The 22,064-nt window shown below is 43.3% G+C and overlaps 1 protein-coding gene across 1 annotated transcript in view; it reads right to left on the bottom strand.

The window, feature by feature from the left end:
* The window catches only part of TBRG4 (transforming growth factor beta regulator 4), a 1,565,288-nt gene that overhangs the window by 1,140,190 nt on the left and 403,034 nt on the right, over positions 1-22,064 (bottom strand). The window contains exon 5 of the mRNA XM_044066066.1: positions 6,934-7,105. Coding sequence (XP_043922001.1) covers positions 6,934-7,105 — 172 coding nt within the window. The remainder of the gene's footprint in view (positions 1-6,933; positions 7,106-22,064) is intronic.

The following is a 22,064-nucleotide window of genomic DNA, read 5'->3' as shown; positions in this document are numbered from 1 at the left end:
TTAAGCCACAGTTATATGTATGTGCAGGTAAACTTGCTGGTTACTGGACCAGAGGAGTTTACATTTGTCTATTGTTTACTAAACCAGAGAATTTTCAAATTGCATATTCTACAGGATCATATAGGACTTTGTCAAGGCAAAGCGTAATTAAAACTGCATATAAATAAAGTTCTCAGTTTAACATTCTATTTCACTAAAACTGAATTATTTGTGCCAAGGTAAAACAATGAATAATGTGAAGGAAATTACTTAACACCTATTAGGTCAACTCCAGTGGCATACAGGAATTTTACAGTTTACAGGGCAGAGTCAGTCTATGGATCATAATCACTTTACTAATACTCGCACCCCCTCATAGGGAACTTCCTGTTTGCAGATGGGCAAAACAAGTTACAGCCAGAATGATTTTATAGGCACTCGGCTAATCATCACGGTTTACCCTGCAGAAACTGATAGCGCACCTATTTTACCTGTAAAGGAAGATTATTCCAGATACGATGGAAGCCTTTATTAAAAAAATTGTGCCGCCACCACATGCTATTTATTTGTTGCTGGAGATTCACATCAAGTTTGAGTACTTCTGAAGCTGTTTTGTGCAGGTGTAGGCATGGAATGGACCATCACTTCACAGGAATCTGTAAGGACAGTGTATAGGGGACAGAGCTTCAACCCTGTCTTGTAGCTGACGGCCTTTTGTTGAGTGATTTATTTATTTTTAAGTTAAGAACCTCTAGGGTCTTTCTAGCCAGTGTGATCTACTTGGACAGATGCATACTATAAGGGGCATTATAGTCTAATATTGGTCTAATAAGGTAGAAGATAACATAAGTAAAAACTTATTTTGACCTACATTAAACACTTTTACTTATTAACCAAGACAGATGGAAGGATTTATTGACTAGTATTGCTATACACTGGTCAAAGTAGGATAAGGAGTTTGTCTATGAAGGTACCAAGATGTCCGATAACCATCAGTCTGGAGTAAGCTGCTGTTGAGATTGTTTACCAAAGGAAACAATCCCACAACTTCTTTGCATTTAATTTAAGCCTGTTTCTAACATACCATTTTTTATGGTTTAGCCCATGCAGTAATAACACAGAATTAGTGAGCAAATGACAACACCTAACTTGCAGTCATCAACAAATTTAGTTAGCAACATATTCTTTGATTTCCTGTCATTGCCTATTTAAGTGGTACAGTTTGAAACATTTTCTGCTTAAAAACCTCAGCTTTGGCCAGCTAAGATCTAGCTGTATTCAACTGGATGTATAAGAGAATTTAAGCACCTTTATCTGCACTTTTTTTTTCAAATAATACAGTATTTAAATTGATTTAACTGTGTTGCATGAATATTAACTGAACTGGAAGTTTTGACTCTGTTCTTCAGTTAGTTTTTCCACCCACCCTCCCCGTTTCTGTTTTGGTGTTAATCTTAGAGGCTTTGAAACTGCCCGCCCCTCTTGTAAATTTGTGTTTGGATACTCCTTCTGGGCCCATCTCATTTGCTCACTCAACTGAGTGCAGTGAGATCATATTCTGATTTCAGGCACTCCTACTGTGTACAAAGAGAGCATCTGGGAAAAGAGAACAAAAAACAATTTTTAAGCTAGTTTCCTGGCTTTCCTGTGGTCTAGACTGTTTGTAGGCTTCTGATCCCCCAAGCCCTTCTGGGTTGGAGGGAAGCCTTCTAGCTTAGTTTTGTTTCATATAACTAGCCAGTTTTCTAGTTTCAGCACTCAAAGCTGTTTCTTTGAACTCAGCACTTGTTCAGAACTCATTGTAAGCACTACATAAGCTGCAAATTACTACAGCACTCAACTTTCCTCACTTGTCTAGTGGAAAGCAGTTTTTAGTACTTAATAAATAAGCACTTATCCAGGCATGTCTAAGGGTCAGCTCCCAGTGATTTCCCCTGTCTACCTGATGAATCTGAGCATCTTGGGGCAATGCAGCAATTGCCTCATGTACACAGACAACGCTCTCCTCCTACCACCAAACACTACAACCTGTGAGAGATGCACTTATATAGCCAAACTGGAAGCAAAGCTCTCTTCACCCAAGACTGGACTAGACAGTCATGAGGAGAAGGTAAACACTTGCACCACACCACACTCATCACATAGTCCCCTCAAAACCTACACCACCAAACCACACACATAGAAACACAAAACACACACCTACATTCGGGGAGGCTCTCAATAAAAACCTGCCCAAGCATCAGGGACATCCAAAGCATAAACGCAAGCAAACTCCACACCCCAACACAACCCAAATGACACAAAGCCCACAAACTCAGTGTGCCACTCAATCACAGCCCATAAGGCATAACAACATACCAAACACTCTAGTCATAGGTGACTCTATAGTCAGGCACACTGATGTTCCACTCACTCTGCCTGTCAGGTGCCAGGATCTGCCACATAACGCATGCACTCAGGTCACTCCACAATAAGTACAAATATGACACTGTCATTGAACATGCTGGTGTGAATGACCTGAGACGTACCTCCCTGGACTACATGAAGAGAGACATGGAGGAGCTCTCCGATCTTGTATCCCAGGCAGGTATGACCCTAACCCTGAGTAGCATCCTGCCATCACCCGGAATGATACCACAGTACAAGGATAAAATGATTGACTTCAACAATTGGCTAAGCTTCTGGTGTTGTTCTAAGGGGATCCAGCATTTGTCTGCCTGGGACAACATGATCAACAGACCACGATGCTTTGCCAGAGATGGCCTGCACCTGTCGCCCTTAAGATTCCGGATACTGGCTAAGGCTCTTGCCACCCCTATTAGTGCCTTTTTTAGGCAAGGTTCAAATGACAAATTCACCACCCTAACAGGTACAAATAAGCAAAATCTGAGGGTAATGCTAGAAGTCTAAACCTAAAAATGCACTCACTTGAGGCACTCCTTAAAATGGAGAACACTGACATCTATGCAGTGACAGAGACCTGGTTCAAAGCTCCAGAGAGCACCCCTGCATTACCAGGCTACAATTCATACCACACCTTTCGGCCACCTAACAAAGCACTAAAGGCGGAGGCGTGTCCATATTCATTAAGGATATCCACACCTCCAGGCTAGTTGCACAGCATAATGCATCCGAGATTATCCAAGTGCAACTAACTCTGGGCAAGACTGCAATCCAAATTGTAGCTTGCTACAGACCCCCACCATGCCCCAGGATTCACACTCCTCATTTCTTGATACACTGGAAAGTATTAGGGTACAACCCAACACCCTAATAATGAGCGATTTCAACTACCCCACCATTAACTTGGAAAACTACTCATGTACCAACTCTTCTGCTCAACGTTTTCTAGAATTCATAATTTCCAATGCCTTGGATCAACTTATTCACACCCCCACCAGGGGCAGCAATATCCTAGACCTGGTCATTACCAACATGGAAAACCAGTGTTCCACACCAGAGGTCAATTCCTCATTGGTCAGATCTGACCACAAGCTAATCAGCCTAGACATCCACATCCCACCCCACCCCCAATTAGGGAAACCATCGTAAAAAACTTCTCCAAAGCCAACTTCACACTTCTTAAGACAGAAGTGGCAAACTTCATGACACCCATGCAGACGGACAATAGAGGTATGACTGCCAAATCCTACACAAATGCACTTTATAAGCACTTAAACGAATGCATGGATCATGCTATCCCTAATAGAACCAAGTTGTTATCCTCCAAAAAAAGGAAGCCAACCTGGTGGTCTTCTGCTATAAACAAACTCTACAACAGAAGAAACTGTTGCAAAAAAGAGTAAAATCCCATGACTGGAGGAACTCCCTGGTCAACCTCAGTAAGAAGCTGAGATCCCTCATAAAATCCTCCAAAGCTAGTTACGAAAACAAAATTGCCACTGACTCTAAAGACAACCACAAAGCATTCTATAGCTATGTCAAGAATCTAAATGGGAACACTCAGATCTGCTCTGAGTTACAGCACAATGGCACTAAATATACAGAACCAACTGATATTGCCAACATCCTAGCAGATAGGTTCAGTGCTAACTTTACCCCCCTCTCATCCCCTAGAGGGACCATCTCTATACCAGAAGAATTCAAAGTTCCTATAATCACGGCTGCACAGGTAAAAAACACACTCTCCAAAGCCAAGAACACAGCATCCATGGGACCTGACAATATTCCAGGCTGCGTTCTACACGAACTATAGAATGAACTGGCACCCTACCCAAGTACCATGTTCAATCATAGCCTCACCTCAGGCTTTGTACCCACTGAATGGCACACCATGACGGTTATCCCACTCCACAAAGAGGGAGTCACGACAGACCCCAGGAATTACCGCCCCATTAGCCTGACGAGCCTGGTCTGCAAGGCCATGGAACGTATCATCGTGAAACTCATAAACAAAGACATTGGTAATCTCCAAACTCTGGACCCTACCCAGTTTGGATTTGTAAAAGGCAGATCATATCTCCTAAACTTGATTGACTTCTTTGAAGCAGTCACCAAAGCCATAGATGAGGGTAAAATGGTTCACACAGCTTATCTAGATCTCGCCAAGGCTTTCGACACCATCCCCCACTCTGGAATTCTAGATAAGCTCACTAAACTAGGCATCAATCCCTATGTCACAAGATGGGTTGCCAACTGGCTCACAGACAGAACCCACACTGTGAAAGTAGCAGATTCCAAATCCGACATCAGACCAGTGACAAGTGGAGTACCACAGGGTTCAGTCCTGGGTCCTCTCCTGTTTGGTATCTACTTCTCTGAAGTGCAGGCCAGCACAGAAGGTCTTTGGCTAACAAAGTTTGCAGATGACTGCAAACTAGGAGCCATAATCGAAACTCCTAACGATGTGGACAAACTACAAAAGGACCTCACAGACAGATACCTGGTGTCAAAGCCATGGCCTGAAGCTCAATGCCAAAAAGTGTATTGTCATCCCCTTTGGTAAAAACTCTGTACCCATGAACTACCACATAAGCTGGTAGTCTACTTAATGCCGAAAATGTGATGAGACCTTGGGACACAGGTGGACAGTAGTCTCTCCTTTGATAATCACATCGCCACAGTGGTCAGGAAATCCTTCTACGTGGCTCATCACAAAATGATTCTCATCCAGAAAAAAAGAGGTCATTGTTCCCCTCTACTCATCACTCATTAGACCCATTATAGAGTACAACGCCCCTTTTGGTATGTACCTCACAAGACATCTACAACAACTGGAAAGACCACAGAAATACCTCACAAAGAGGATTACTGGCCTCAAACAGATGCCCTATGCAGACAGTCTCAAAAAACTACAGCTTTACTCCATCGCATATCGCCTACTCAGGGACGATTTCTATCTAACATACAAAGCTATGTCAAATCTAGAGCTGTTGGACATGCTCCACTTAAAGAAATCCCAATCCCTCCGAGCTAAACGCTCTAGGGACCTAAACCTTGTCACCACAATAAACAGAACATGCTGGAGGGATAGATTCCTGTCCCAGAGACTTCCCATACTCTGGAACGGACTACCTATCTATGTCAAACAGAGCTCCTCATTAGCACTCTTCAAGAAAAATCTTGATGATTGGATAGGAAATGGGAAATTCACCCCGGAGATCATTTCTGTGGCTCTGCTCGACAGGGGCACAGGAAAATAATTTTCTTGGGTGGCAAAAGCCAGGGTACATTTTTTGGTTAGGCTTGTATGGGCCCTAGGGCCGATAGCCTAGTACCTACCTATGAACCTATATCTGAATTACCGCTTTGGAGATCCAATAAGCAGATGCCAAACAAAAGGAATCCCAGTACTGAGCCCTGAGGAATGCCACTATTCACCTGTTTTTTGAGATGACACATGCTACTTTTTAACTATACAGGTTCCATCTGTTGGCCAGCTTACTATCCATCTTACAACATGAGGATAGTACAGTTGTGTAGGCAAACTTACCTTAACAGTAGATATTCGAATGATCACTAGTGCAGTTGTCTTAGTTATATTGGTAATATGAAATTCCTCTATATTCACACTAATTACTGAACTTCTGCCGTACAGCTGCTGTTTTTTCTTGCACTATTTTACAAGAAAAGTACAAGTAAATACCCTTGAGACATCTTTCCCAGTGACATGCAGTAATGTGGCACTATTTTACAGAATTGTCTGCTAATCCATGTACCTTGAGGGATTAAGCTGAATATCTGGATTCAAAGATTCCAGATTTTCTGATGAAAATATGAGCTGGAAGATAATATTTTAGTGCACATTACACCTGAATTTCTAAACACAAACTCTTGATGACAAACATATTTCCTCAGTTCCATCACATATTTCTTCACTTCTAGCACTATTTGCTGTCTGGAGTCTGAGTAAATAAACAGACAATACAGGTATGACCAATCCCAATAAGGTTTGCATTCAAGAGTGAACAATGTACAACAAATGTATACCATATGACAAGTAGCTTTCTGTAATTAGTGAATTAGCAATTAATACATATACCTCTTTTTAGAGGAGGCAAGGAATGCAAACTCCGCAAAACACCACCCACCAGTCAAGAACTAAATGGGAGAACCAATGGCTGAAAAGACTCAATTATAATAAAACATATGAAAGTAAAATAATACCTCTAGAGTTGTGATACAAATTCCATTACAAGCAGTTTTGCAGTGGTGACTGAGTTAAGATTTTCCATAGCCACATTAAAAAGTGCCACTTATGCCACGCGCAATGTTCATGTACGAGACGGCACTTAATTACACTAGATACAACATCTACTTACAAGGATGTCTTGACAGTTATGATTTCTTATCAACATGCACCACCTCCAGCAATGATCATTATACATATATTTTCATGTGCTGTGGTTAGTTCTGACTAGAGACTGAACAATGTGTGCTTCTGAGAGAGGAAGAGGAAGAAGAGATGATACATTAGGAAGCAAAATAACCTACCATAAGCAAATGCCAAATCTACTAATAAACTGCTGCGGAAGTCAAAGTGCTTCTGCATAAGGTGGTATGAAAGAGCCCGAAGTAATGGGATAGAACGTCGATTCTGTTGAGCCAAAGCTAATGCCATTTTCCGTGTATCCTCAGGAGTAAAATGCTCAGCTAGTTCAAGGCCCTGGTTAACAAAAGCAGACAAAAAATAAAATCAGAGACAATAAAAACTAAATTAATGCACACAAACATCTGAAATAATTTCTACCAAACAAAATGTAGATTTTAGCCAGCCTATATCCATAGAGGGATTCCCTTTACATGAATTTACACTTACCCAAAACTTAAAAGGACGAGATGACTTAAGTTGTCCAGAATAGTTTTTTGGTGGGGGCAGATTCTGCAAGATGCGAAAAAAAAAAAACTTGGCTCTTCCCTTGGGAACAGTGTCCAGGACCAAGCAGAATGATGAAAGATTTATATCAGCAATTTATGTTACTCTAGGTTTCAGAAGCAATATCCACCTCTTCTGAAGATAAGAAGGGAGTGAATGCAAGTGTCCAGAATAAGCAGAAATTTGTAACGGAGTTATGAGGTGCCAGTTCATCTTAATACTACCACTTGATTACATTTCAATACATATGAATTTATTTTAGTCAAATATTAATCTTTCAGCTTACTTGGAAAGGTCTCCTCCTCATTTTATGCAGGAAGATAAGAACTCTAAGATCAGCTGGGATAAGAATAATTCTTTTGGACCAGGGAAGACTATCAGTGCCAGATCTGAAAAGTTATCACAGGCAATACAACTGAGGTCAACTTACTTGGTACAAAACAACAATTACTACCCTTGTTGGGGAAAAAAATAATCCTCACTCAAGGAAGAAAAGGTCAAGAAGTCGAAAACCTGATTATCTGGTCAAAGTTATTAGGAGGGAGGAAAGATAAATACAAGTCCATTATTCTGAGGTCAGCCAAAAAGGTATTAGGCTATAAAACACTCAAACTTGGAAGAATGAACTACTCCCCATAGGAATGAGGAGGAAGAATTAACAGGACAACCACATCTTGTAAAGATTATAGCAACAATATGAGCTCAGTATACTGGGAACAAATTAAACACAAGACAGAGTACCGAGTTGGACAACAACTAAAGCGAACCTAATAAATAAATAAAGCAAAGTTCCGCTTAAGGACAATAAATACTTGTTACATTTAGCTATAGTATCAGTAGTGAACAGGCACTAGAGGGCAACAAAGAGAGGGAGGCATCCTAGAAGTTACTGGAGTTACCAGGATGGTCAATGAAAAAAATAAAACATTCAACAGCGAGTATGTAAAGGACTTAAGACTTTACAAAAAAGGTTAGGTAACGGTGGATTATAGAAGTCAGACTGAGCAACACAATTCAGAGAAGAATGGTATGTCATTTTTAAGGCCAAAATTGTCTACTAGAGCCAAAAGAATTTCATATTTTCAGTTGGAAATGTTTACACAAACAGAGACAGTCCCCAAATGTGAATCAAATTTCGTGGAGATGTAACACAGAAAATAAAGGAGATGGGGAAACTCTTGCATTTTGGCGATAAGAAATGAGGTACCAGCTGAAGCCAAATCCAACTGAGCAAAGTTCTATCTAGGAGCGGTTGAAGTCTATGACATAAGGAGATGAAAGTACAGTTGAATAAATAAACTCACCATAACAGCAGATGTTCAATGATTGCTGCTCCTGTAGCCTTAGCTATATGGCTTCCTGCCAAGGGTACAACAGCCAGCCAGCTTTGAAAGCTTCAGGGCACCTGGCGCTCGCTCAAACTGTCAGGCAGCTCAAGCTGAGCTTACTAAAAGACAAGCTTGGGCACCAAGCCCTTCGGAACTTTCCTGCCAATAGAGAAAGGGAGGCTGAGCCCTGGAAGGATAATGCTAGGAAGAACAAAAAGCGCTTCTGTGGATCACTAGTGATATCTGCATTGCTTACTGTACTTATTTCCTTGTTTCACTTGAAAGAAAGTTACTGTTTGTCGTTTTTGCATTTAAGTTACCTGTAACATTAAGTTACCTGGCACTTACTCACTAAAGCAATTATATAAGTCAGCACTACAAATTAAAAGCACTACACCCTCACTTCCCACTGGCCCTTGTTTTCAATTATAAAGGAATTCCCAATATTATTCTAGCATGTCCAAAGGTCAGTTGTCAATCTCATCTCCGGTCCAGCTGGTGAATCTGGGAATCTTGAGGCAATGTTACAACTGCCTCATGTACACAGACAACCCTCTCCTCCTCCCAACAAATTCCAACACATGTGAGAGATGCAACCATATAGCCAAACTGGAGGCTAAGCTCTCTCAACTCAGTACTGGCATAACCAGTCAGGAGGAGAAGGAAACCACACTCACTACAATTCCAGTCTCACATAGACCTACCACGACAGCAAACCAAACACATAATCACACAAAAACATACTCGGAGGCTCTAAATAAAGATCTGCCTAAGCAGCAGAGACCTCCAAAGCAGACACCCAAGCAACTGCTACCCCAAAACAAAACACGTGCAACACATCTCACAAAGCCAATGTGCCGAACAGTCACAGCCCTTAAGACTAAACAACACACCTGATACACTTGTAATAGGTGACTATCGTCAGGCACACTGACGTCCCGCTCACCAGGCTGAACAAGGACAGGGTCACGGTGAGCAGCCTGTCGGGCGCTAGGATCCTCCACATAACACAAGCACTCAGGTCACTCCAAGGCAAGTACAAATATGACTTAGTCATTGTCCATGCTGGTGTGAATGACCTGAGACATACCTCCCTGGACTACATGAAAAGAGACAGAGGAGGTCTATGAGCATGTAGCCCAGGCTGGTATGACCCTGACCTTGAGTAGCATCTTACCCTCACCAAGAATGATGCCACAATATGAAGACAAGATGATCAATTTCAACAACTGGCTTAAGTACTGGTGTCATTCAAAGGGGATTCAATGCCTGTCAGCTTGGGATGATATGCTCGACAAGCCACGATGCTTCGCTAGGGACAGCTTGCACCTGTCACCCCTGGGCTTTCGGATATTGGCAAAGGCTCTTGCTACCCCCATAGTGCCTTTTTTAGGCAAGGATCAAAAGACAAACCCACCTCCATAGGTATCACAAGGGATAAGAAACTAAGAGTAATGCTACTCAACGCCAGAAGTCTAAACCTCAAGATGCACGCACTCGAAACTCTCCTTAGAATGGAGAAATCGATATCTGTGCAGTAACAGAAACCTGGTTCAGGGCTCCCGAGAGCACCCCAGCACTACCAGGTTATACCTCATACCATGCTTTTCGGCCACAAAACTTGGACCGAACCACAAAAGGAGGGGGAGTTTCGATATTCATCAAAGATACCCACACCTCCAGGTTGGTGGCAAAGCACGAAGCATCAGAGACTATCCATGTGCAACTAACAGTGGGTAAAACTGCCTTCCAGTTTATAGCCTGCTACAGACCGCCCTCCCAAACCCAGGAATGCCACTCGGCCTTCCTGAGAACACTGGAAAATATGAAGGTCTCTCCAAACACCATTATATTGGGCGACTTCAACTACCCAAACAGACTGGGAGCCTTACTCTAGCTCCAACACCCTAGCCAAAAGGTTCCTAGAATTTATAAAGTCAAATGCTATGGAACAACTTGTTACCACTCCCACAAGAGGGGAAAACATACTGGACCTGATCATCACCAACATGGGGAATCTATGCTCCAGACCAGAAGTGTATCCCTCACTGGTAAGATCAGACCATAAACTAATCTCACTGGATATTCACATCCCGACCCCACCCCCTGCCCAGAAAACCACAGTGAAAAATTTCTCTAAAGCAAATTTCATGCTCCTCAAAACCGAGGTGGAATCCTTCAACCTGTGGAAAATACGGCCCAGACCGCAGAATCCTTTATAAATGCATTCTATGAACACCTTCAGGAATGCATGGATCATGCGATCCCAAATAAAACCAAGACCCAATCCTCCAAAGGCAGACGTCCTGTCTGGTGGACCCCAGCCATAAACAAACTATACAATAGAAGGAGGAAACTACTAAATGATAGAGCAAAATCCCAAAAAGGGAAGGCATCACTGATCAGTATTAGCAAAAAACTATGGGCACTCATAAAATTGTCTAAGGCCAGCTTCGAGAGAAAAATTGCACAGGACACTAAGGATAATCACAAGGCTTTCTTTAGTTATGTTAAGAACCTGGGTGGTAATTCCCAAATATGCTCAGAATTAGTCCAAAATGACAAAAAATACACCAAATCCACAGACACTGCCAATATCCTAGCTGACAGGTTCAGTGCAAAGTCCCCCCCCCTCCCCACCAAAAGGGCAAATATCTATCCCAGCAGAGTGCTGCCCCCCTGACATCTCAGATGCTCAGGTAAGAGCCGCCCTCTCCAAAGCAAAAAACACAGCATCAATGGGACCAGACAGTGTCCCGGGCTGCGTCCTACATGAACTCCAAGAGCAGCTAAACCCAAACATAAAACTACTGTTCAATCTCAGACTTACTACAGGATATGTGCCCAAAGAGTGGCGTACAGCAACAGTGGTCCCTCTCCATAAAGGTGGTGCCTCAACGGATCCTGGAAACTATCGCCCCATAAGCCTGACTAGCTTGGTCTGCAAAGCTATGGAAAGGATCATCATGGACCTCATAAATAAAGATATCGGGGACCTACAGACACTGGATCCTACCCAGTTCGGCTTTGTTAAGGGCAGATCCTGCCTCTTAAACCTGGTTGATTTCTTTGAAACAGTCACCAAGGCCATTGACGAGGGAAAGGTGGTCCACACAGCCTACCTGGACCTCGCAAAAGCCTTCGATACAATACCCCACTCGGGCATTATAGATAAGCTCACCAGCTTAAATATAAACCCCTATGTCACTAGATGGATTGCAAACTGGCTCAAGGACAGAACCCACATGGTTAGAATTGCTGGAGCCATGTCAGACTCCAAACCAGTTACAAGTGGTGTCCCACAAGGCTCAGTCCTGGGACCTCTCTTGTTCGGTATATATTTCTCGGAGGTACAGACCAACACGGAAGGACTGTGGCTGACCAAGTTCGCAGATGACTGCAAACTGGGCGCCATAATCGACTCTCCAGCCGACACAAGCATCCTCCAAAAGGGCCTCATAGAAACAGACAACTAGTGCCAGAGCCATGGCCTCAAGCTAAATACCAAAAAGTGTATAGTCATCCCCTTTGGCAAAAGCTAAGTGCCCACAAATTACCACATAGGTGGTAATCCATTAAGTACAGAAGAAGTAATTAGGGACCTGGGGACCCAAGTTGATAGCAATCTCTCATTTGATAACCACGTGGCCAAAGTGGTTAGAAAAACATTTTATATAGCCCACCTAATCATGAAGGGATTCACATCTAGATCAGGGGAGGTCATCATGCCTCTTTACTCATTCCTCATCAGGCCCATAATTGAGTACAATGCCCCTTTTGGGATGTACCTTACCAGACACCTGCAGCAACTGGAAAGACCCCAAAAGTACCTCACCAAGAGGATCAAAGGGCTCAAACAGATGCCATATGCTGCCCGGTTAAAGAAACTCCAGCTCTACTCAGTGGCATACCGCCTGTTCAGAGGCGATCTGTGCCTGACATATAAAGCCATGTCCAACCCGGAATTAATGGACATGCTGCACCTCAGAAAATCCAAATCCCATCGAGCTACGCTCGAGAGACTTGAACCTCAGCACTGAAATAAATAGGACATGCTGGAGGGACAGATTCATAACCCAGAGGCTCCCTTCACTCTGGAATAAAATCCCAGTCCAGGTTAGGCAGAGTCCTTCATTGACTCTCTTCAAGAGGAATCTTGATGAGTGGATGGGAGATCGTAGGTTTACCCCGGGTATCACTTCTGTGTCACTGTTAGACAGAGGCACAGTATACTAACCTCAAAAAAGGGCATAGCAAAATAAATTTAAAATGGGTGGTGAAAGCCAAACACATTCTGGCTAGGCTTATAAATGCCCTAGGGCAGATAGCCTAGTATGAACCTATGAACCTATAACTATCCCCTGGCATAAACACCACACCAAAAAAAGCAAGGGGGATGGAGAGAGGGAGCAGAGACTGCAGCAGTGATCATTTGAACATCTACTGTTATGGCAAGTTTACTTGCATAACTGTATCATCTTCTTCATATTGATCACTGCTACAGTAGCAGTAACTATACTGGTAGATGACCCTAGCTTACCACATCTGGGAGGTGTTAAGGAGAAGAGCACAGAAATCCCTGAAGAAAGGTCCTTGCAAAGCCTGATCTATACCTAGAAAAGGAGTCAAGCTTAGATTGTTTTGCAAAATTATATACAGAGGACCAAACTGCAGCTTCAGAAATACATTTAGAATCCAACCTTTTCCAAAAAGCCATAGATGAAGCCAAGGTCCCTGACCCTGTCTAGAACAGTTTTGTAGTACACGGAGAGCTATGATTACACTCCAAAAATCGGAAAAAAAGATAAGCCTGTTACTTGCCACAACAGTGCAAGACCCAACCATAACAGCACTTTCAAAGGTGCGTTATGCACCCCTTATGCACTATTACATTTGGTTTTTGAATCTTTCCTCCCATGTCCACTTAAGTAAATTGTTTAAATTAGGGATGATTTTTTTTTCCTTACTTGCTGTCGATGTGACAGCACTCGCTAAGTGCTTTACTACCTTTTAATGTAAGTAAAATACTTTAGCTTTTGTTTGTAGCTAGCAGTACACGGAGTAGATAAACCTGCATGAACTACGAACAGTTATGATCAGGTCTCACAGATCATAACCTATTACTGTGTGTTTTCTACAAGGTTGCCAGGAGTTAGCTGAAGAGCAAATTCTTGGCATCCATGTCTCAAACATATAATAATGTGGTTACAATCGGAGACGTGTTCACAACCCTGTATGCTGTGGTGAGTATAACAAGAGTTAACAGCCTTACACAACCATTTGGAAATAGTCTGCTTGGACATAGATTGTCCCTTCTTCCTACCTTCACAAGAAATGAACTGATCCAAATATCTGAAATGTTTAGGTCTATCTAGACAGCACCAGAGTTGTCTGAATGCACAAGGTATGGAGTATCCCCTCTCCCATGTTTTTGGTCTCAGGAAAGAAAACGGGAAGATGAACAGTTTGGTGTAAAGTAAACTCCGATATTACTTTAGGCATAAAATAAGGATCAGCTCTGTGGAAAATGAGATCGAATTGCAATCTCTCATAAGTCAACCTTAATACTCTTGTTGCAGAGGTCAGAGCGATCAGTAAAACTGTTTTCCATGTTAAGAACTTCAAGTAAGCCAGGTTAGCTGGTTCAAATACAGCAACTGTTAACTTCTCGAACAATGCAAAATCCCATTCAAAAACATTTTGGCATAAGAATGCATTGAAAGAGGAGGATCCATGGGCAGATATGCTGAAATGGCCGGTAAATGAACAGCAAAAGAAGAGCAAGTAAGGCCAAAGGACAGTAACTCACAAACATTATAAAACCAACTAGAAAATCTTTTCCATTTCCTAATATATGACTTTCTAATAGCAGGCTTTCTTGCCTCCATTAGTACTCGCTGCATGTCCTCAATAACCAGGTACCTAAAGGGCATTAAAATACTATCATCCAAGCTGCCAAACGAAACAGACTGGTGTCAGGGTGCATCAAACACCCTTTTTATTACATGAGTATATCCAGTCTGTGAGGAAGCTTGTCGTTAATTGCCCATGGTCTTTTTCCAAAAGAAGAGAGGACAATTGGTTGCCTGGTTCAGAAGGGGTTCACCTTAGTGATACTGGGAGATTCCTTCCTTCTGAATCTTCAGAAGTATCCTGTATATTACTGGAAAAGGTAAAAAAGCATACAGGAACATTCTAGTCCCAAGGAAAAGAGGTCATCAGTCTTCCAGGCCTTCTTACATGGAGTGCCAGCTGATTGTTCAAAGAGGTCTACTTGAGGAAATGGATCAAATCTTGGAAGACCACCCCCATCTAGTTTCCATTCAGGAGGGCCTGCCCTTATCCTGCTCAGCTTGTCTGCCACACAGTTTTGCTCTGAAGGAATGTAGGAAAAGTACAGTTTTGTACCTACCATAAATGTAGATGTTCGAGTGCTAATACAGCTGCAGTCATAACAGATGGGTTCTCCTTTTTCTTCAGTCTTTCTTGCCCCAGATGTCAGGTGCTCCCAGAAGGAAGGCTATATACATATACATACATATATATATATATATATATATATATATATATATATATATAAAATATATAATCATGCATTGTAATATAATCAAAAACCAGTAGTTGCAAGCAAATACACCATAGAAGGATAACCCAATCAAGTTGTAAGATGAGGAGTTAGCCACTAGGTCTGGGAAGGAGACTGCAGCTGTATTAGCACTCGAACATCTACATTTATGGTAGGTACAAAACTGTACTATGTTCATAGCGCATACAGCTGCAGTCAGATGGGTAGAATCCCAAAGCTACGCACAGGGTGGTAGGCACTAGGAGGAACTGGGAGGAGTCAGAATGCCCTGCAACACAGCAGTGGCAAAGCCTGCTCTAGTTTTGGAGTATAAAGGTAGGTGGTAGTGTTTAGTGAAGGTATGCACAGAACTCCAAGTGGCTACCTCCAAAATATCTTTGGTAGGGACTCCTCTGAGGAAGGCTGCAGAGGTAGCTGTGGCCCTTGTGGAGTGGGATCTGATGCCTGCAGGTACAGATTTACCATGAAAGGAGTAACAAAACCGTATGCAGTGGCCTATCCACTTTGAAATTGTCTGTTTGGAAATTGGCTTCCCTTGAGCTCCTACAGCATAGGACACAAAGAGTTGTTCTGATTTCCTGAAAGGCTTTGTTCTGTCCAAATAGTATGGATGTCTAAGGAATGTAGCAGCCTTTCCCTTTGTTTTGAGGATTGGGGTAAAAAGTAGGTAAGTGAATGGCCTGATTTAAAGCTACCCTGGATACTACTTAGGCATAAATGGCGGTTTTGGTTCAGAGGGAAACCCTGCCCTGATGGAAGATGAGAAAGGGCTGCACAGCCATGAGGGCTTGTTGTTCAAACCCTCTGAGAGGTAATGGCCAGAAGGAAAAGCTGTTTTCCAGGACTCCCAGGCAGGTATTGGTTGTTTCCTTGGAGGTCTTATATTCTTAGCCCCTCTGAGGAACTGTCTTAAGAGTGGGTGAGAGAATAAGGGTGGATCAGTGTTGTACTCTGCAGAAATGGCTGAGACATGGATTTTGATGGAGGAAAATGAAAGTCCACTGCTCAACAGCTCAGCTAGATACTGTAATATGAGGCAAATTCAGTTTTCTAGGATCCTGGCCTTTTTTCTCATTCCAAGCGCAAAACCATTTCCATTTTGCGGAGTAAGCCTTTCTAGTAGATGGCCTTCTGGCCTCCAAAATGACATCCTGCACCTCCTTGGAGAGTAGGGTCTGTTGTGGTGTTAAGGAATTTTCCATGCAGCCAGATTGAGTGTTTTCAGCTGACTGTGAAGAGTTTTGTAGCTGTGCTGAGTCAGTAGAAGAGGCATTAAAGGTAGGGTCAGGGGGGAGAATGTGTAGGCTCCTCAGGAGTGGGTACCAGTGTTGTCTTAGCCAGTCTGGAGCAATCAGTATCATCTTCGGTCTGTCTGCTCTTGCTTTCAAGAGCACCTTGGGCAGAAGAGGCAAAGGTGGGAGGCGAAACTGTCCGTGCTGCCCAACTGAAAGAAAGGGCGCCCAGGCCTTTGGATGGAATGTCCTTGAGCAGAATTTTGTGGAGGCAAAGAGATCTATGTCTGGCCTTCCCCACTTGGATTATCTTTGTAAACACTTGAGGATGCAACTTCCATTCGCGGTCTGTCATATTTCTGCTTAGATTGTCTGCCAGCTGTTTTCCAAACCCTGGCAGGTACTACTTGCTTGAGTTCGTTTTTGATTCCAGAGCCAAGTTCAAAGTGACATGGCCAGCCTGCACAGGGGTATGAATGTGTTCCTCCTTGTTTGTTTATGTACCACATTACTGTGGTGTTGTCTGTTCTTATCAATAATTGCCCTGGATGCAGAGGTCCTTGAAGCTGTAATTGCATTTATCACTGCTAGCATTTCCTTTTGATTGATGTGAAGGTGCTTTTCCTTTTGGGACCATTTGCCCTGAATGCAACTGTCTGTCATGTGTGCCCCCAGGCGTAGTCTGAGGCGTCTGTTGTGATGACTTGATTTGCTTGAGGCTTGCAGAATGGCAGACCTGTGTTTGTTTGGCATGCTTGGGCCCACCATAGAAATTCCTTTTGCAAACATGGGATTAGTGGTATTATTGTTTCCAAACTGTGGCTGTGTTGAGACCATAGGTTTGGTTAGGTACCATTGAAGTTTCCTCATATGCAACTTTGCACATGGGATTAGAAGAATGCAAGATGCCATGAAGCCCAGAGCCTGCAGGATTTTCCTTGCAGTTAGCCTGGTACAATTTGCTAGTATTTTGAAGTACTGAGTTAGTTGCCCCTGTTTTTCTGGTGTAAGATAGGCCATCTGGGTGTTTGTGTCCAAGTTGGCACCCAGGAAAATTATTTTCTGAGATGGTGTTAGCCTGGATTTCTCTTTGTTGACTGTGTATCCCAGAGAATTCAATAACCGGTGTTACATAAGCCAGATGTTCCAGAAGTATGTGTTTGCTGTCCGCTTGGATCAGGCAGTCGCCAAATAAGGGTAAATTTGTATCCCTTAAAGTCTGCAGTAGGCAATTACTGATGCCAGGCATTTGCAATGCAGAGAATTGATAGTGGATTGAACCTGCAAGAAATCTGAGGTATCTTCTGCAGCTTTGTCTGATTGGGACATGCAGGTATGCCTCCTTGAGGTCAATGTTACAGCCAGACCTCCTGCCCAGCATGGAAGAAGCTGCAAGGTAAGCATCTTGAATTTTGGTATGAGTAGAAATGTGTTTAGGATGGATAAGTCCAAAATGGGTCTCAATCGGTTGCCTTCCTTGGTACCAGGAATAGTCTGGAATTCCATGAGCTTTGAAATTTTGTATTTGAGCCTGCCCCTGATTTGTGTTTTTGGAAGAGTGTGAAAATGAAATCTGTAACTCTGTTTATAATGTCCAGGATCCATTTGTTTGTTGTGATATGCCATGCTGCCAGCTGAGACTTGCTTGGCATGCAAAGGGAAAGTCAATGGGTTTGTTTCCTGTATTGTCGTCACACTGTCTTCGCACCTCTTGGTGCTGGAGTTTGCCATTGTCTGCCTCCTGTATCTACCTCTTTGGGGCTTGTCCGTGGCTGGAAAGGACCAGTTTTTGAAGGCCAATTTCTGCTAAAAACGGTGGTTGTACCTGTAGAAAAGCTTTGACAGTTTGCATAGATTTAGCTTTTTCTTCCATTTTCCGTAGTATCTCCTCAGCATTAGTACCAAATAATACATTATTTTGTAAAGGAGCATCTAGTAGTTTAGCTTTAACATGATCAGGCAAGGTTTGTTCCCTAAGCCAGGCATGTCTACGAATGACTGATCCTGTAACAGCAGCTCTACTTGAGGCCTCTAGAGCATCATAGCCAAATTGTAAAGTGTGCTTACCCACTTGTTCTGCACTATGCATCATATCCTGCAACTCCTTCAAATCTGGTTGTTCAGGTTGTGACATTTTATTCCTTAATTGTGATAACAGAAACTGCTGATATTTAAGCATATGGAACTGACAATTTGAGGCCCTCATGGCTAGGGTGGCCGAGGTATATACCTTTTTTCCCTTCTTAGCAATAGAGTCCTTCATTCCCTGGGGGCCTTGAGAATGGTTTCAGGGTCAGCATTATTGGCTTTTGTAAAAAAATGTGGTGAGTTAGGAAATTTAGTACCTATCAGGCTTGACTGGGGGGAATCGCCAGAGGTCTCTGCTGAGGTAGCAAAAAAATTCTTCCCCTTTCTTTTTTCTTCTGAAAATAAATCTTTTCCCTTCCCAATGGAAGTGTTCCCTCAAGGTAGTTTCCCGAAGAAAAAAAATCTCTGGGGAGATGCAGAAGGAATGGACTGCTCTGCATCCGTGTTCCTCTTCATCAGAATGTTCTGAAATAATGGAGCCCTGGGTCAGAAGAGGAGAATCTCCCTCCACTCTGGGTCTCTTGTAAAGGAAGATGAGGGTCTGAAGACACCATGGGTGGAAGTGGACCCGGTGGAGACTACGGACCTCCTCGTGATTTTGAACAAAAACAAATGGGTAGTGGGGTAGCGGCATTTTATTTTCAAAAAAAAAGCTTTACCAAGTGAACTCCAGCCGGCTTAATAGTAAATACAATTGTTAACTTTGTCTGACATTGGTCTGAGGCAAGAAAAGTTTCAACGGGTACCTGCTTCTGCTTCGGGCACCCGCAAAAAGAGTCACACTGGCGTCAGGAAAAAAAAAGCGACGAACCCCGACGCGGACCTGTAGAGTGAGACTGTGTTGTGAAGCTAAACCCCAAGCTAAAATGGCTAGTCTGCAAAGGGTAGATGACCTAGTTGCCCCTTGGTGTTGCTGTACCACACAGCTGTGCAACTGTCTGTAACAACCTGAAGAGGTCTGAGGGGCCAAAGATGATTCATAGAGTTAAGTGCCTTAATCACAGCAAACATCCCTTTTATATTTATGTACCTGTGTCCATCATTGGTGTCCCACACACCTTGCAACTTTTATCCATCCTAAAACTGTTCCTCAAGCAAATTCCAAGGCATCTCTGGTGACAGACTTCTTTGGGACAGGGAAGGGGAAACCTGGATTTAGGGATACCCGTTGTCTCCAAGTGATTTCCTCTCTGACAACCCCCAGCACTGGGATCTGAAAAGTCAAAGGATGTTGGTGATGGGACCAAACAGATTAAATAATACTGTATCTTTCAAGTGGAGGATATAATACCAAGTCTCTGGTATTTGGGCCGACTGAGGGCTACCTGCAGGCAGATAACCCAAGTGTGATGACTGCAACAGTGAAACACAAAGAATAATGTAGGTATTTCCTGCATGATTCCCTGATTGGGATGTGTAGATAGACCTCTTTTAGGTCTAGGGTGGCTAACTAAGCATCCTTGGAAAGCATAGGTAGAAGCTGCTGGAGTGTAAGCATTCTGAATTTTGGTATCACCGGAAAGGTGTTTAGAATGGATTGATCGAGGATGGAGCGCCATGTGCCCTCTTTTCTGGGTACCAGGAAGAGTCTGGAGAAAAAACCTTGGCCTATCTGTTCAGCAGGAACATGCTCTATGGTCCTCATGGAGAACAGGGAAAGGACTTGCTTTTTGGCTTCTGCCCACTGGTTTGGAGGAGGATCTGGGAACCCTTTTGGGGTTGGCAGAGTGTGGAAATAAAATTTGTATCCCTGGGACACTATGTTGAGGACCCAGCTGTCATTGGTAATGGTGACCCAGTTGCCTGCGTGGAAGGACATTTTTCCTCCTAGGGGCACGAGCAGGTGGGCAGAGGGAAGGGGTGGAAGTGTAAAGTCATTGTGAGTTCTTACCATAAGAGGGTGGCTTTGCATTCCCTGTTTTTGAAGAGGAGGAAATCCATTGCTTAGATCTCTGTATTCCCTGGGGATGTTGTCTGGGTGGGTCTGCTTCCCCTGGGTCTGGGCTGAGCTGGCCTGGAGGGGGCAGGAAAGGACCAGTGCTTGGAGGGGGCAATGCCTACTGAACCCTTGGTGGCTGGACCTGTAAGAAGTCTAACTCTCTGCATAGATTTAGTTTTTTCTTCCACCTTTTTTAAGACCTCTTCTGCCTTGGTGCCAAATAAATTGTCTTTGTTCAAGGGTGCGTCAAATAAATTGGATTTGACATGATCTGGCAAGGTCTGTTCCTTAAGTCAAGCATGCCTTCTAATGACAGAACCGGTGACTGCTGCCCTGCAAGATGCTTCTAGGGCATCAAACCCACACTGTAAGGTGTCCTTAGTTACCTGACTTGCAGAATGCATTACCTCTTGCAACTCTATTTTCTGCACAAGCAGGAAAAGAAGATATTTTTTGTTTGAGGAGTTCTATGGTATGTTGCTGATATTTCACCATGTGGAACTGACAATTTAATGCTCTACTAGCAAGAGTAGCAGAGGTGTATACTTTTTTGTCCCATATGTCTAATGCTCGGGAATCCCTATCTGAGGGGGTGGGATTCTTAGCCGAGGTTGCTTTGATTCCTTTAGATCCCTGAGAGATGACCTCGGGATCAGCAGTAGGATTTTTGAAAAGAAATTTGTGAGAGTCAGGGACTCTCTAATACCAGTCAGGTTTCCTGGGAGCAGGAGGGAGGGTGTCAGGAGTCAGAGTGGATTCCATAAAAACATCATCCACAACATCCAGGACAGGAGGAATGCCCAGAGGTCTGTGCTGTGGTAGATCTAAGAATTCCCTGAATTTCTTTTTAGACTGAGGATAGTCCTGACATTCCCATTTGAAATGCTCCCTTAAAGTATGTAGGGTTTCCCCAAAAGAAAAGTCCTCAATTGGAGAAGCTGAAGGGATGGATTACTCTGCATCAGAATCCTCATAAGCAGAGAGGGGTTGCATATCTTCATATTCAGATGCATCAGAGTCATCGGACTCCTGTTCATAACACTATTGGGGACAAGTCTCTTTCTTTTGGAAGGGGTAGCCTGGCTTCCACTAATACGCATTATAAGGTCTTCCGTCATTTTAAGCATTTGAGACTGAGGCAAGGAAGTAGGTGCCTGAGCTTGGGTCGTCGTTTTTTTGAGTGTGGTTGATACCTTGGGCCTTAGAACCTCGGTTGTTTTCAAAAGAACTGAAGACGTGAAAGAAGTTGTCAGTCTGTGTCGAGAATCAGTAGTGTGAAGTACTTCCTCGGAAGCCAGTGCTTGCTCAGCGGCTCTGGACCCATTCAAGGTAGAGACATACGCAGGATCCTTAGTCGAAGAGTCTTGCAGCATACCAGACTCCAAAAGGGTCTCGGTAGCAGCCTGCGAATCCACAGAAGCGGGCATCGGGGTTGCGAAAGTGCCTCACTGAGGACCGGAGAACTAACGACTAGCTTAACGGAAGCGTCGTCGGCAGTTTTGGACCTGTGCGGTCTGTTTCTGTCTTTATCCTTACGTTTTTTCCTAAGATCAGTAGTCAGATGGCTTACCAAAGC

This window comes from Protopterus annectens, chromosome 3.part0 (genome assembly GCF_019279795.1).
Source record: "Protopterus annectens isolate FY-2018-M chromosome 3.part0, PAN1.0, whole genome shotgun sequence".
Taxonomy (NCBI): domain Eukaryota; kingdom Metazoa; phylum Chordata; order Ceratodontiformes; family Protopteridae; genus Protopterus; species Protopterus annectens.
This window is presented reverse-complemented; position numbering and strand designations above follow the sequence as displayed.